Source organism: Dermacentor variabilis, unplaced genomic scaffold (assembly GCF_050947875.1).
Source record: "Dermacentor variabilis isolate Ectoservices unplaced genomic scaffold, ASM5094787v1 scaffold_13, whole genome shotgun sequence".
Taxonomy (NCBI): domain Eukaryota; kingdom Metazoa; phylum Arthropoda; class Arachnida; order Ixodida; family Ixodidae; genus Dermacentor; species Dermacentor variabilis.
Window position 1 is genome coordinate 42,744,230 of NW_027460291.1, and position 16,746 is coordinate 42,760,975.

At 48.4% G+C, this 16,746-nt stretch overlaps 1 protein-coding gene across 1 annotated transcript in view; it reads right to left on the reverse strand.

Moving 5' to 3' along the window:
- Nucleotides 1-1,090: 1,090 nt before the first annotated feature.
- Nucleotides 1,091-16,746, reverse strand: part of LOC142566758 (uncharacterized) — a 170,737-nt gene continuing 155,081 nt past the window's right edge. The window contains exons 29-30 of the mRNA XM_075677648.1: nucleotides 1,791-1,915; nucleotides 1,091-1,334 (exon numbers count right to left, since the gene is read on the reverse strand). Of these exons, the coding sequence (XP_075533763.1) occupies nucleotides 1,188-1,334; nucleotides 1,791-1,915 (272 nt within the window). The 3' untranslated portion in view covers nucleotides 1,091-1,187. The remainder of the gene's footprint in view (nucleotides 1,335-1,790; nucleotides 1,916-16,746) is intronic.

Consider the following 16,746-nt stretch of genomic DNA (forward strand, 5'->3'; position numbering starts at 1 on the left):
AAAAAGTGCACCCGTGGAATCTCAGGCGTAGTCTTGAGGTGCTTGGCCACCCGGCGGATGGCAAACGCTTGCTCGTCGCCATCCATAAATACCCAACACGCGCATGAAACAAATCTGCAGGAAGTCAACAGAATGCCGAGACAATAGCCATTGTCCTATTGAAGTCACTTACCTTTCGAGTTTTCTAATCCCCTATGTGTTATCGTATTCACTCATACAAAACGCAAACACAATAAGCGTACTCCAAGGGGCAGTGCAAGGTCTCTCTAGCATAGACGTGTTCTCATGCTGCACTAAAATATTTGTTTCATTTACGCCTTGAATGACAGTCGCCCTTCTTGTAATTAGGTGGTTGCTTTACGGACAAATTCACGACACTAGTAGAAAATGGCGTGTGCAATTGTTAATAAGTTTGGAAAATCCATTAAAATCTGGTTAAATACCAAATTCGTTCTCTCCATCACAGAACATCACGTAAAATAGAAGGTAATGTACGGATTAAGATCTTTACATGTTGTGACAGTCGTCTTTTTTTTAATTCAAAGCTGCTATGCGTTTGACCTGATCAGCGAAAGATGGCCTATCCGCGCTTTTATCCTAATTCAGCATGCTTCTGTTCACAACTTATTGAATTTGTACCTTAGTGGAGTCGTACCTCTACATTGTAGAGATATACTACATTGGTCATTTAGTTAAACAACGTCATGTGAAAATTATGACTACCAAGAGCCTCCAAATTATATTTTAATGAAAACACGCCAATGTCAGTGTTTCACACATTTTCTGTTATTTGCTGGCTTTATTTTTTTGACCAGTTCTCATCACCATCTAATGAAAATAATATTTTCTGGGACGTAGCTTCGCTGGAATCTAATATCATTGATGTGTCAAATCTGACCGCCTACAAATAATAATAATAATAATCTTTATTCAGTATAGTTAAAACAGTATACAAAACGGAAGCGCCGAAGCCACGAGAGGGCTTGTGCGGCGACAACCGGCAGTCCACTCACTCAGTATCCCACTCAGTTTTCCAATGTGACGGCTACAGCCGTCACTACCATGTGAGAGTAACTTTGTGCGTAGAGTCTTGAACTTGAGCTGCTCATGGAAGCAGCTTTGATAACGTGATTTTATTGAAAAGGGTATTATTACACGAAGGGACACAGAACATTTGTTACCAAATGTCACGTCGACGTAGTCTTCTGTGCGGATGAGGAGAGCGTAGCCTTAGATGAACCGTGGTGGTCAAAACTCATTTTCCTGTTATAAGGCCATATACGATACACAATGTGACCCAGCCAGAACTCCCTTGCAGTTTTCTCGTAAGCTATCTGTAATAGAAGTAGGACACGTATGAAGATTTGAGAGCTACAAATTCAAAGACGTGACCACGACGTTCACAAGCTTAAGGTCATGCCTGAATATTGACGATTACCTTCGCAAGTGCCGTAGCTATTTTCAAAGTAAGCAAAGACATTGAACCAAGCATCGCACATCAATTAAGCGCAACCATTCCGCGTATGTGTGTCACGACGTTCATGAAGGCAGCGTAATAATACAGCTGCATTATTTTACAGGGATACATAAACATGAAATGAAGACGTTACTATCACCACTGCAGTGCTACATAAAAGCAGAGCTGTTAATTTAGAATGTCGCGCTATGATTAGTCGAAATTGTGAAAATATTTTAGTCTTTGTAGATAATAAGAAGGGCTGTAATTGAAGCCAGTACAGTATAAGTTGCTAGATGTAAAATATACGAGGAAATGGGGGGGCATAACTCACGTGAAATATGAATATCACGAGACCCTGCAAAGAGCTGGTTATGACGAATAGATACTCGAAAAGCCGGCCCCACTCCTTTGATGCGGCTTCTATTAGGCTCAGGTACGCGAAAATCCATGTCAGTCCTGCAAAAAAAAAAGAAAGGATTGACTGTGTAAACATGTGACACGAGTGGATCTGAGTCACCAGGCAAAACGGCACCACTTTCGTGAATGCGGATATAGCGAGAAAAAAAATTCGACGTTAGATGTGATCAAGTCGGGCTATAAGAAATGGGCTACGAGCAGGTCATGAAAGCGGCAGTTTAATCAGCACAGTCACGTTATTAGGTTCTAATGAACGCATGGGTCAAATATTGCCCCTCCAAGCATAGTTGCAAACCATACTTAAGATGATTAGGTGTTTGGTCCACGAGTGAGGTAGTTCACATTATTAACCACATCCTTAATACATAGTCAATGGATATTGTTGGGAATATATTGCATACATATACAGGTGAAGCCTGAAAGGAGGCCTCTAGTCAGGATAAAAATGAAACGAGGATGTGCCACGCGGTAAAAAACACATGTAGAAAGAAATTAGATGGGCACAGAATAAAGGATGAAAGAAACATACCCACAGAAACAAATATAGGAATAAACAACTCTAAGAATAAGGCAAACATGAAAAGAAGCAGTAAGCAGGGCTATGAAATAATATAAAGGACCCAACCTCGATTATCTTCTGGACGACACGTTGTTTCGCATTCCTGTATTATGCGCTTGACTTCCTGCCCCCAACACCCACACCAGTGAACTCCAATCAATAACGCGGCACTGTTACAAAATGATTTCAGCAACTTCGGACGAGCAGTTGCATTAGCTATCGCTGAGCAGTTCCTGGTGTGTATACAGTGACGCCGGACAAGAGGGCAACGAAGGAAGGCGGCAACTTCGCGCGCTGTAACTGCAGGGAGGGCGGTGGTTTAGGCGTATGGTACGAGATGGTCGACTGCGACGATCGCCTGTTGCTTAGCGGCACACGTCGCAGAAAGCGGCCCATACAGGCCAATGCCGACGCGGTCAAACGGCCATGGCCAGGGCAATGTAGAGGCTGCAATCCCTTGGGAGTCTGGTGAGGCGTAACGTCTTGGCGTTTTTTCAGACCTTAGATTTGTTTCAGCAGATTCCACGAAAAGTTACATAGTTTATATACACCATAGGAAGTCCGATGGTTCAAGAACCGTAGGTGGCACATTTCAATAGAGGAATGAGCGAACAAACTTGATTGTAGCTGAACGTCTCTCGTCATAGTATCAAATCCGTTGGTAAGGTTTGAAAACGCCAAACATCGGTCACTATGGGTCACTGTGGCAGGGCGCGCACATTTCGGCACCTAAACTGCGAGAAATTACTATAGTAACCTCTCCTTGCAACTGCAACCCTCAGCTACGTCCAGCCCGTGCCCGAGAGACAATGTCGTACTTTGCGCTGGTGATAATGCATAACCACCATTAGTCGTCTTCAACAAAAAAAATTATGTCCATGCTTTGAATAACTATACAGAGCCCATGCACTGTGGTAATGTATGTTACGCGAAGCATTTCGCAGGTAAGCGGCTATCCAGCATCGTTTGGCGTTCCGCAAAGCGGGACCAGGTTGACCAAAGTGTTTTTGTGTATTGCCAGCGGTTGTGTGTATGACGACGTCAGCAAGACGATGAACACGGTAACGACGATGACATGACAGCGAAATCATGATTTCTACCCCGGCCATTTGGCGCAAGTTTATGGTATTTCGATTGTTGCGTTTAACACAGTTACTGTACGGACGTAGGCGAGAAAAACACAGTTTGTGACGTCAGCTGCGCCTGAGTTCTATGCGCTCGTATTTACCTATATCTACAGGTATGTCACGTGGTCGCTGTTAAAAGAATTATGAAATTTGTACCCCGCCGAAGAAACGCTAAAGCCTATTCGACCTGGCGCGATCACGAAGCCCGTACAATCTCGGACAGCTTTTACGTGGCGTGAGCTGTAACGAGGAGAATACTGCTGAACGTGGGCCGATCCCGCAGGCGGATGTAATCTAGCACAGCGTCTCAAAGCGCTAGCTGCGATCAGGGAATAAAGCGAGGAAGTGGCACGTGACAAGCAGGCTAACGGACTGTTGGAGCTAGCCGGCTTTGTCACAACAAAAGCGCGTCTATGACCGTCGCTAATGGTTAAAGGGACACTAAAGCGAAACAATAAGTCAGTTTAGACTAATGAAGCATCGTTTGAGAACCGTGCAGGTAGTAATTTCAAAAATATAGTTTGATTATTGGATGAAAAAATGAAGGTCCAAGTATCAGTATTTAAATTTCGCGCTGAAACCCCAGCGCCGGTACGTAAGCGTGACGTCAGTGATTCCAAAGCATGTTTTCGCATTTGGGCCGCGTTGGCTGAATAAAGGTTCCCGAAACTTGCCATGTTTAATATTTGGTTCCTTTAGAACACAATGTAGTCAGTCTGTACCGCTACATATAATTAGTAGGCCCTAGAAGATGCCATCAAAATCCAAGACGTCACAGCCGCCAGTGCGGGAACTTAGGTAGGCGTCGCCACCCGTATTTCGTTCTTGCGCTTTTTCTTGCTTACCGAATGTCTTATTGTTGTAAGAGTGGTGTTTTTGGTGTTGTAGAACGGCAATTTACTGATGCAGAAGAAATCATTTTGCACTTTAGTGTTCTTTTAAAGCATCGGTTAATGTGCTGGAATACCGAAGTTCAATCCCACTTTCCGACACGTATTTCCTTTAATTGAAGACACCCTGAACCATGGCGAGACATAAACCTTTCTACCTACCTACGTATGCCCAAAAGCGTCTGGAATGAGGCACAACATTTTTCACAATAAATAGAAATTTCAGAGGATTAACATATTTCAGCGGTTCCTGGGGCGCTGAACTCATTTACAGCATCAGCATAAGGCTCGCGCCACCAGTATTGCTATTTCCGTGATCAATAACTCTGCGATGCATACAGCGTTGCCCTTGACCGCAGCAATATTGTATGTTGTGAATTTAAACGTACGCACGCAGACAGCCCCCCTCTCAGAGCCTTGTGGGACGCAAAGGCTTTCAGAAATTGCCAAACGCGCATTACGCGCTATAGTGCAATGGTTAGTGCTTGCAGCGGAATGCGATGGGGGAATGAATTAGAGTTCCGGTGGCGGAAGTGGCGCATTTTTGTTTTACGTCTACAAACGTTTTTTAGTTACCCTCATGGCGTTTTGTCGACCTTCAAGCGTAACAGATACTGTGTTAAGTAAAGAAACCGTTACTATCATGCACTATTTTATTAGCAGGTCTGTGCGCTACGGGGTACCTATGAGTCGATCAGATATACAAGTATTATTATGCTATTTCTTTCATTACGAAGAACAGAGATGCGCTTCATGGCATTGCATTGTCGACCAAAATACGGTTCTCCAGTCAACCGGCTTCCTGGGGATGGTTTACATGCAGTTGAGTGGGGCTTTTCATGGAGCTCTTAAGTGTTGGCCCAGTGGGATGGATCCTTACCAGCTACATACATGGAGAGCGAAATTCAGAAAGAAAAATAATGCAGCAGAACCAACGTGTCCTGTCGGAATTTTTATACCGCGAAGCTTAAGAGGCATTGTTCACGCGTGACTTCCCATTTCGCTCAAGGATGTCCCAAACGAGGAGCTCTGCTATGCAGTGCACCTTTGAAAGTCTTATAGGGGTTGAAAGAGGCAAGCTGGCTTTCTGCGCCATTGGTGTGGGGGCACTCGACCTCCCTTATAGGCGCACATGCGACCGTCCACGCAGTGTCCAGGCGGCACAACGCGTGTACAACCATGAGGCCATCTCCTCCAGTTTCCTCTCTTCCGTCTCGTAGTGAATTTCCGCGTCGCGACCCCTTCGCCCTCTCCACCGGTGGCCAACGACCAGCATGCGCAGGCAGGCAAGCTTCCCGCCTTTACTTACAACTGCTGCGGGCGAAGTAGTGTGAGCAATCACTCCTAGATGGCGCGGCGGTCCCGAAGCCGAATGTGAGCTATTCGTCGAGAACGCACGAGCAGCAGCAGCAGGCGGCGGCCACGGGGTTAGGGTTGGCGTCTGACACCACGTGGCGAAAGGAATTTCATCCGACCATCTTCGTTGAAATGAGGCGTGACTTCCCCTGCGATGGTTGGCGTCCCGTACCTCGTGCACAAAGAACTTTCTCTCACCCGACCTTTTTCCACCAGGCTACGTCGAAATGAGGCGTGATTTCTCCTGCGATGGTTGGCGTCCCGCATCTCGTGCACAAAGAACTTTCTCTCACCCGAAATTCTTCCACCAGGCCTCGTCGAAATGAAGCGTAACTTCCTAATTCGCCATGACCGTTTCGAGTGTCTACCTGTCTGCCGGAAGCCCCGTAGTGTACAGGGCTCTTTTTGGACCTAGAAGACCATTTGCGACCTTTTGGACCTAGAAGAGCACTTCCACGAACCCGCAACGCGCAGAAGAGGCGGACAGGCGTCAACAATTGCAGGAGGCGGGACGACTTCTTCCTTTCAGCAGGCTCGGTATAACCAGACGAGGAGGGGCCCTCTTTCTGTGCCGGTCACGTGACATCGACGGAAGTCAGATTCCGCCCACGATTGTAGAGAGCCTATTTAAGGGGCTCCGAAATGTACTTTTAATCACTTCATGCTCTTCTCATTTTCTCTCATCTACCTTTGAATAAACCGTGCAAGTTTCGCACTAGCAATCGTCTCGCCCTTGCTTGGTCGCCATGGTCTACCGGATGCCTGCAGCCCGCCGACAACGCCACGCTACCCAATAAGTAACGTCGGTCGAGCTTCGATAGGCAGGCGCCACTACTTCTCGGCAGCAGTACGATACGCTACCCTGGAGTACGCAACAAACTGACTGGCAGCGATTGGGATACGGAACGCTGGAGACCCCAACTTGGACGACAACTACGAGATCGTATCCTCTTCGTGCTGGTGACAACGTTCGGAAGAAAGGTGTCTGGATTCATGACTGCATATGGTGAGTGCACGGCTTTTCTTCACTGAAATATCACTTGGCTTTTACGTATTTTTTGAAAAGTACATTGCAGTGATTTTTCTTTAACCATTGATGGAAGTTTGAGTACGTCAAGGTTGTATAGAGTGAAGATTTAGCAGCACTAAGGGCAGCCATGAACTTGAGGGCATAAAGAAGCCGGAATCGTTGAGCTTGGCCACAGAGTTGGGCCTCCAAATTGCCGAATCAAAGAGAAAGCCGGAGATCATTGAGGCGATCGAAGCGATCGGAGCAGACGACGATGAACTGAAGGAATTCCTCGAGAGCATTGAAGAGAAAGAGGAAGAGCGTAAGCGCCTAGAGGAAAAAGAAGAGCGCGAACGTGTTGCACTCGACGCACTCGAAATGAAGCGCCTAGAGATTGAAGAGCGCGAGCGCGCCGCACGTGAAGCCAAAGAAGAGCGCGACCTCGAAATGAAGCGCCTAGAGATTGAGCTCTTGAAAGCTCAAAATTCTGAAAGACCTAGCCCAGAGGCACGTGAAAGCGAGCGCAGAATGACAGACTTGATGGGACCCTACGCAGTACGAGGGGACATAGGTCTTTTTTCTGGTACAGTTTGAGCGTACGTGTGAGAAGGCAAAATTCGCGAGAAACACGTGGCCACAACGCTTGCTTACGTTACTGCCACGTGAGGTAGCTGATATTATCGCCCGCATGGGGAAAGAAGACGCACAGGACTTCGATGAAGTCAAAGCAAATCTGCTTAAAAAGTACAGATTATCAGCGGAAGCATTCAGGTGAAAGTTCAGGGAAGTCGAGAAGACAAAAGTTAGTCATATTCAGATTTTGCATACACCTTGGAGGTAAACCCGAAGGAATGGCTCAGAGAAGAGGGTGCACTCGGCGACGCCCAAAAGACAATGCAGTGCGTTTCTTTAGAACAGTTCTACCGCCGGCTGCCAGTAAACATCAAGTATTGGGTTCAGGATAGGCCAGGCGTAGACACTGTTACGAGAGCGGCCGATCTCGCTGAGGACTACGTAACTCGCCGTGCGGACGAAGGCAACGAAGCTCATAAGAAGGAGATGAAAAAACACAGACCCGACGAACCAAAATGATGGTCAAAGTCGAGTCGGTATAAAACATGGAAAGGTCAGATTCGGTGAAAACTAGCGACGAGGAAAGCGAGAGAGAAGAGGAACCACCCGAACGGGGTGCAGAAAGGCAGAAGGAAAAAAACTTTCGAGGCAAAGAAACCAGTAGTTTGCTACAATTGACAGCAAACGGGGCGTATCTCCGTGGGGTGCAGAAATCCCAAACTAGTTTTGATGTCAGTAAGCCGTAACGTAGAAAATCCGAACTTGCTAAAGCCATACATTCGAGACCATATGGTCAACGGCAAACCGTGTAGAGTTCTTCGCGACTCGGTAGCCACAATGGACGTAGTCCATCCGTCGTACGTAGAGGAAGGCCAATTCACAGGGGAATGGGCTTCGATAAGGCAAGCCGTACAGGTCTCCAGTGTTTGTCTCCCTGTGGCCAATATTCGTACCGAAGGCCCTTTTGGAGTACTGCACACTGAAGCCGCCGTCTCGGCACACCTCCCGCCGCAGTATGCGTGTTTGTTTTCTAACAAATCAGATGATTTGCTACGACGCAAGGGAATCGGGTTTAGTGAGGGAACAGTGCAAGCCCTAACTCGTTCCAAGGCAAGGGAGCTCGCGGCCAAAGCAGTGTACGAATGTCCAGTGGTGGAGGAAACAGGTTTGACGGAGGATTCGTAAACCAGTACCGAGCAGGACAGCCCTATAGGGGATGATGCGGAAAGTACGCCAGCTAATGAAAAGGTCAGGAAAACAGCGGAGCCTGAAATGTCTCGCGAGGCATAATGCAGAAAGTTATTGAACGTAAGCCCTTCCACAATGATCGCTGAGCAGGAAATGCGTAAGGCACAAAGCAATGCTGAGCATTACAGTGACAGGACGGCTCGCATGCGACGCTTTGAAGTTGGGGAAAAGGTAATGATCCTGAAACCCTCGTTGAATAACCAACCTGAGGAGATGCCTGTCGACTTTCCAGAATTAACAGCAGTGACGGAGGCAAAAGACATTCACGAGACCATTGAGAAGTTAGTAGAACAGGCGGAGTTGAATCTCAATCAAAGGGCCGAACTGAGGGAACTCGTGTTTGAATTTAAAGACGTATTTTCAGGCACACCGGGCAGGACCACTGCGATCGTTCACGATATCAAGTTAACCACGTCAGACCCAGTTCGTTCGAAAGTTTATCGCGTTTCGTCTCGTCAACGTGAAGTCATGACCGCTGAAATAAACAAGATGTTAGAGCTAGGTGTAATCGAGCCAGGAGAGAGTGATTATACCTCGCCTCATATCTTAGTTGAGGTTCCAGGAAAAGAGCCGCGACCATGTATCGACTACCGCAGGCTCAATTTAATCACGAAGGACCAGACTTATCCAATACAGCATAACGAGGAAAGGCTTGAGAAAGGGAGCAGTGCTAATTTCATCTCTACGCTCGATTTAGTCAGAGGGTATTGGCAGGTTCCGTTGACCGAGAGGGCAAGCAGGCTTGCGTCGTTTATTTCCCCGATGAGAACCTTTCGTCCGAAAGTCCTGAGCTTTGAATTGAAGAATCCGCCATATTGCTTCTCTAGCCTTATGGACCAGGTGCTACGAAGAATGGAGGACTTTGCACTGCCGTATCTCGATGACATAGCAATCTTTTCTTCATCATGGGCCGACCATATGCAACACCTGCGAACCGTGCTGTGTCGTCTACGAGAGGCCAACTTAACTGTTAAACCTCCCAAATGCCAATTAGGGCTCGCGGAGGTTGCTTATCTAGGTCATGTAATAGGGCAAGGTCATCGTCGACCTTCCGAGGTTAAACTGACCGCAATAGACGCCTTCCCGCAACCACGCACCAAGCGGGACATCAGATCATTCCTTGGCTTGGCAGGTTACTACCAAAGATATATCCCGCGGTATTCCGAGATTGCGAGTCCTTTAACGGATGCTCTCAGAAAAACAGAACCACAAACGGTAAAGTGGGATGACGCAAAAGAAAAGACTTTTAGTATGCTGAAGAACGCACTAACGAGTCAGCCAGTGTTGAACGCGCCCGACTACTCTAAGCCATTCATTCTTCTGTGTGACGCTAGCGACAGGGGTATGGGGGTGGTGCTCTGTCAAAAGAGAGATGACGAGAACGAACACTCTGTACTGTACGCCAGTAGAAAGCTTTCAGTTCGTGAGGAAGCATACAGTGCATCAGAAAAGGATTGCGCCTGCGTAGTATGGGCGGTGCAGAAGCTAGCTTGCTATATCGCTGGTTCAAGGTTCACCATAGAGACTGACCATGTCCCCTCACATGGCTGCAGTCCATGTCTACGAAAAACGGTCGTCTTTTGCGCTGGCGCTTGGCTTTTCAACAGTACACCTTCGATATTCGCTACAAGAAGGGTAAGCTCAACGGCAATGCCGACGCTTTGAGTCGTTGCCCCTAGAGTAACGAAAGCCTCATGCTCATCCGCGTTTCCGTGGCATTTTAGAGCGCAGCTCTTTGGCGTCCGTTCCTGGGTTTCGCGTCGTCGTCGTCGTCGGCGTCGTCGTCGGCCTCGTAACCAGCTCCGCCCCCCTTTCATCCCCCCAGCGCTAGCAGCGACCGACTGATACCGCTGGATGCCGCTGACGCCGCTAGAGAGTCAAGATAACGTGACTGCATAGAACACCGTCGCCGCCATGCAGAAAGAGGAGGAAAGGGTCCCCCCCCCCTGTTCTTGTGTGGCGGATAGCTGGGGTTGACTCACTATCGCCGTCAGCGGCATCAGTCAGTCGCTGCTATCTCTTCCCTCCTCCCTCTATCGTGTTGTCCGCTTGCTGCGCGCGCTTCTGCCCCCATCGTTTGCCGCTGGGTGTACACGCCGCCCCCCTCCGCTTCCGCTTACTGCTGGTTGCTCTCGACGGCGGCGATGAGCCTCCGCTTCGGCGGCGCGAACTGCAGGGTCTTCTCGGCGGCGGCGATGAGCTTCTGCTTCAGCCTCGCTTACTGCTGGTTGCTCTCGACGGCGGCGATGAGCCTCCGCTTCGGCGGCGCGAACGGCAGGGTCTTCTCGGCGGCGGCGATGAGCTTCTGCTTCAGCCTCGCTTACTGCTGGTTGCTCTCGACGGCGGCGATGAGCCTCCGCTTCGGCGGCGCGAACGGCAGGGTCTTCTCGGCGGCGGCGCTTAGCCTCTGCTTCCCCCACGGCTGTGACAACCTCGCGAGGCACTTGTATAGATCTCGTCTTTGAGAATCAAGCATTGGTGTACCAAGTCGAACATATATCAGTCTATTTCTCCGACCACAAAGCTTCCTTCATGACTGTCAAGAACTGTTAGTGGAGTCTTTGTTAAAGGAATACGTGTGAAAAATAAAAAAAAAATTATGTGATAGCGCATACATGTGTTGCTCGATTTCTTTGCCTCAATCTATCCAAAAGGTGAAACAGCTTATTTGCTGCGCTCAAATTTCGCATTAGGAAGTAACGTAATCGTCGGTAATTTTTTTTACGTTCGTTCATACGTTTTTCCGAATTCATACGTTTTTCCGAAGTGTAACCGATTGTTAGCTGATTTTAATAACCACTCTTAACGCTTTCAAGAAATAGCTGTTTTTAGTGTTGGGGGGGGGGTGGAGGACGCGCGTAGGGAACGGGAAAGGTGTAGCGGGTTTTCTTTTTTTTAAAGCCGGGTGTGTCTTGGGGGGAGGGTGGCCTTGTGCTCGCTTCTTTGAGGTTGTGGGCCCGGCACTTTTCTGGGGTGATTGCTTGCCCGCGCAGGAGACGAAAAGTTGCCAGACCTGCTTTCAAGACCAATTTAACGGGACCGGACCAGGGAGAAAAGTCACAATAGCGCCAAAAGGACTGATGACCACTCCCAGGTATCCACCTGCTACGAACTAAGGGTTCGCCACCTCTAAGGGGAATTCTGCTACCGAAACGTCGATCCCTCGTACAGCGGTTGCTGGCCCCTACACGTCGGGAGCTTCCTCCCCCGCCGGAGATCCTGTTAGGGTTGGCGTCTGACACCACGTGGCGAAAGGAATTTCATCCGACCATCTTCGTCGAAATGACGCGTGACTTCTCCTGCGATAGTTGGCGTCCCGCAGCTCGTGCACAAAGAACTTTCTCTCACCCGACCATCTTCCACCAGGCCTCGTCGAAATGAAGCGTGACTTCCTAATTCGCCATGACCGTTTCGAGTGTCTACCTGTCTGCCGGAAGCCCCGCTGTGTACAGGCCTCTTTCGTGTGTGTGTGTGTGTGTGTGTGTGTGTGTGTGTGCGTGCGAGTTTAGAGAGGCGCTTTCCTCGAATTGGACCTAGAAGAGAACTTCCACGAACCCGCAACGCGCAGAAGAGGCGGACAGGCGTCTACAATTCCAGGAGGCGGGACGACTTCTTCCTTTCAGCAGGCTCGGTATAACCAGAGGAGGAGGGGCCCTCTTTCTTTGCCGGTCACGTGACATCGACGAAAGCAAGATCCCGCCCATGATTGTAGAGAGCCTGCTTAAGGGGCTCCGAAATGTACTTTTAATCACTTCATGCTCTTCTCATTTTTTTTCATCTACCTTTGAATAAACCGTGCAAGTTTCGCACTAGCAATCGTGTCGCCCTTGCTTGGTCGCCATGGTCTACCGGATGCCTGCAGCCCGCCGACAACGCCACGCTACGCAATAAGTAACGTTGGTCGAGCTTCGATAGGCAGGCGCCGCTACTTCTCGGCAGCAGTACGATACGCTACCCTGGAATACTCAACAACGGTCAGCAAGACAGGCACAGGGGCTTCGCAAAGAAAGCTCTGCTTTAAAACATTACTGTTCATTTTCTTGGTAATAACGAAATTTGTACTGATAAAAAAATAAAGGAAGAAATATGTTATATACAGGGTGCCCGATCTAACTTGGACGAAGATTTTGAAAAAATCTATGCGTTCTTCAGAACAGAAATCGCGTGGATGTTGTTAGCATTTATCTAAACTTACAGTACTATTTCTTTGCTCGTCATTTTTTGAATAATAACCCGGAATGAAGTAATTAACTTTTTAAATATAGCTTGAAACGCTCAGGCGTCAATAGGAAAGTTGTGGAGCTCCACATATATTCCCCATCCCAGGCACTTCCAACGAGATAGACTAAGCGTGTCCGTTTTTATTCGGGAAAAACGAAAGCCCGCGTAGTTAAAAAAAAATATCACGTGACAGCGTGCTGTGTGCGCCCGAATGCGCCACGATTAAAGCGCTCTCAACCGTGCTTTGTAAGAAACATCGTTCGCTTCGCGCTTTTCGTGCTGCCCACGACAGAGCTTCACGCTGTGGTTGGTTCCGAGATAAACGCCAGTGAGTTGGGGTGGCAGTTGAAATACAGTGCGGCTCCCGTTTCTGCGGCGATAATTGCACTTTCACGCTAGCAGAATGCATACGTACGGAGGGGAAAATGACAAGCTCATCAGTTCGAATCTGGGAGGAAGACCGCAACAAGCAAACAGGCATTATAAAAACCTTGATAACGTCGTGTGAATTACACTGGTTGTCACAAAAGGAAGAATTGTAAACTGACACGGAAGGTTGCTTCTTAGCTTCTTGTCCATTGCTTGTCGGCAGAGAATTTGTAATTTCGTATAACTTACGTGCCTTTTCCACGTCGTACAAAAGTTTCACACAGATGGCTCTTTTCATGGATAAGGGTTGTAGAGCTTTATTCGCTGTGATGTCTGTCTAAAGAATGTGTTCAAACAAGTCGCCCTCTGCCATAATCCAGTATTGGCACCTTTTCAGCACGTCTGATGTAGCTTTTTTGATGACGCAGGACGGTATCTCGCTGCAGGCCTCAGCAATCTCTGCCTTTAGCGCTTCTGGTGTAGTTGTAGGTTTGCGGCACACTCGGTCTTTCATATGTCCCCACAAGAAGAGGTGTCAAGTCCGGTGACCTTGCAGGCCATGCCACTGGTCCATGCCGCCTGACCCACTGGCATTTGCAGGCTTCGTCAAGCCAGGCTCGGACAAGGACGCTGCTGTGAGCTGGTGCACCGTCGTGCTGATACCAAGGTCGCTTTAAAAACGCAAGAGGAAGATCACAGCGAAAATCTTCGACTGGGCCTTCCAAAATGTCGTTCATGTACCGCTGAGCAGTGAGCATGTGGTCAAAATATGGGGCCAACTATTCTTCCGTCAAAGATACCGCACCACACACTGAATGACCATTGGTACTGGTGTCTTGTCTGCGCCACCCAATACGGGTTCGTATCGCTCCAGTAATGTGCATTATGGATGTTGACAATTTTTGAAGAAGGTTGCCTCATATATCCAGAGCACTTTATGAACAAAATCCGGTATTTCGTCACTCTTCACAAGGATCCAATTTGAGAAATCAGGCCGCCATTGAAAGTCTCTTTTTTGCAGCTTTTGATGCAGTCGGAGGTGATGCGGATGCATTTCAGCCTTCCTAAGAACTCTTGACACTGAAGACTGAAATGCCGACCTCACCACTCACATCGGGCACGCTGAATCAGGGTATGCAGTTATGAAAGCCAAACTGTTTCCTTCAGCCTCTTCACTGATGGCCCCCTTTCTGTGCGGCGTCTTCTTGAGGCTACCTGTTTCTTTCAGCGTCAATAAACTCCTCATAATTGTGTTTGCGCTAGGTCTTCCCCCACATTGCCAATTTCGCTATACCTTGGCAGCTTTCCTCTTGTCGCCCCGTGCCGCTCCCAAGGCTAAGACCATGTTCGCCTTCTGCTCGCTTGAGTACGGCATGCTTTAGGCACTGCAAATTTTTCGAAACGGCTGCGCGGCACAACAGTAATAGACAGTCGAGCTCACATGCATCTAGCCGCTGGCACAGCTTGGAAGAAAAGCGGTGTTGTAAGAAATGATGCTCTCTCTCGCACAGGTTCCAGATGTATGATGCATGTTTTGTGTGCATTTTTTTTCTATTCCGCGTTAACTTGAACGCTGGAAAAAAAATTGCTCTTCTCGTCATATCGGAACGAACGGCTGATGACGGCATGTTCTTCGGCGATATGAGTGCGAGCGGCTGCTGACGAAGCGCTTTTTCGGAGCGCCGTCGCCAGCCGCTGCCTGTAATGTAGGAGCCGAGCAAAGGTTGAAGCCCTTTCTCATAAGTGAAGGGAAGGCGCAGCGCTGGAGATGTTTTTACAAATCGCTCATGAGAGCGCTGTAATCGCGACGCATACAGGCGCACAAAGCGCGCTGTCACGTTGTATATTTTAAACTCCGCGGGCTTTCGTTTGTCCCGAATAAAAACGGCCACGCTAAGTCGATCTCGTTGGAAGTACCTGGGTTAGGCAATATATGTGAAGCTCCACGAATTTATTATTGACGCCTGAACGTTTCAAGCTATATTTAAAAAGTCAATTAAAATTATCTCGGCTAATTACTCAATAGAATACTAGCAAAAAGTGGTACTGTAAGTTTAGATAAACGCTAACAACATCCACGCGATTTCTGTTCTGAAGAACGCATAGGTTTTTTTCAAAATATTGGTCCAAGTTAGCTGGGACATCCTGTATATATATGTAGCATGCGTGGGTTTACAGACCAGTTTTCTTCACCCAAAAAGATCACGTACGCATGACGCCTGCGGCAGAAAGGATGTTCCCATCCGCCGCCAAGGCTCGTGAGAGGTGGCGCTGGCTAATACTCCCAGGGGTAGTTCTAGTAATAAAACATAAATACCCAAGAAAGTGGATGGGAAACGACGCCGTGGTAGCTCAACCGGCAGAGCCTCGCACGCGTAATGCGATGACGTGGGATCGTTCCCCACATGCAGCAAGTTCTTACAGCGAAGGTGTATACCTTTACCATCCAAGGAAGTTTTCGCGTAGTAAAAAAAAAAAACCTCCCTAATCGTGGGCCGATCCCGGAGATAGTGCAATGCCAGGCCGACCCGCCACAGAGGTGAAGCAGGCGTTAAGCACTCCCCACACGTGGGACGAAACCGAAGTTAGTGCAACACCGGGCCCAGCCCCAGAGCTGAGGTGAAGCATGCGTTAAGCACTCCCCACACGTAGGCCGATCCCGAAGATAGTGCAATACCGGCCCGACCCGCGGCAGAGGTGACACAGGCGTCAAGCACTGCCCGCACGTGGGCCCATGCGGAAGATAGTGCAATACCGGCCGGACCCGCGCCCGAGGTGAAGCAGGCGTTAAAGGGACACTAAAGCGAAACAATAAATAAGTTTAGTCTAATGAAGCATTGTTTGAGAACCCTGCAGGTAGTTATTTCAGAAAAATATTTTGATTATTAGATTAGAAAATGAAGGTCTAAGTATCAGTATTTGAATTTCGCGCCGAAACCCCAGCGCCGGTACGTCAGCGTGACGTCAGGGATTCTAAAGTAGGTTTTCGCATTTGGGCCGCGTTGGCTGAATAAAGGTTCCCGAAACTTGCCATGTTTAATATTTGGTTCCTTTAGAATACAATGTAGTCAATCTGTACCGCTATATGTAATTAGTAGGCCCTAGAAGATGTCATCAAAATCCATGACGTCCCAGCCCCCAGGTGCGGGAACATAAGTAGGCGTCGCCATCTGTATTTCGTTCTCGCGCTTTTTCTGGCTTACCAAATGTCTTATCGTTGTAAGAGTGGTGTTTTTGGTGTTGTAGAACGGTAATTTACAGATGCAGAAGAAATCCTTTTTCACTTTAGTGTCTCTTTAAGTACTCTCCACACGTGGGCCGATTCCGAAGATAGTGCAATACCGGCCCGACCCGCGGCTGAGGTGAAGCAGGCGTTAAGCACTCCCCGCACGTGGGCCGATCCCGAAGATAGTGCAATACCGGGCCGACCCGCGCCCGAGGTGAAGCAGGCGTTAAGCACTCCCCGCACGTGGGCCGATCCCGAAGATAGTGCAATACCGGGCCGACCCGCGCCCGAG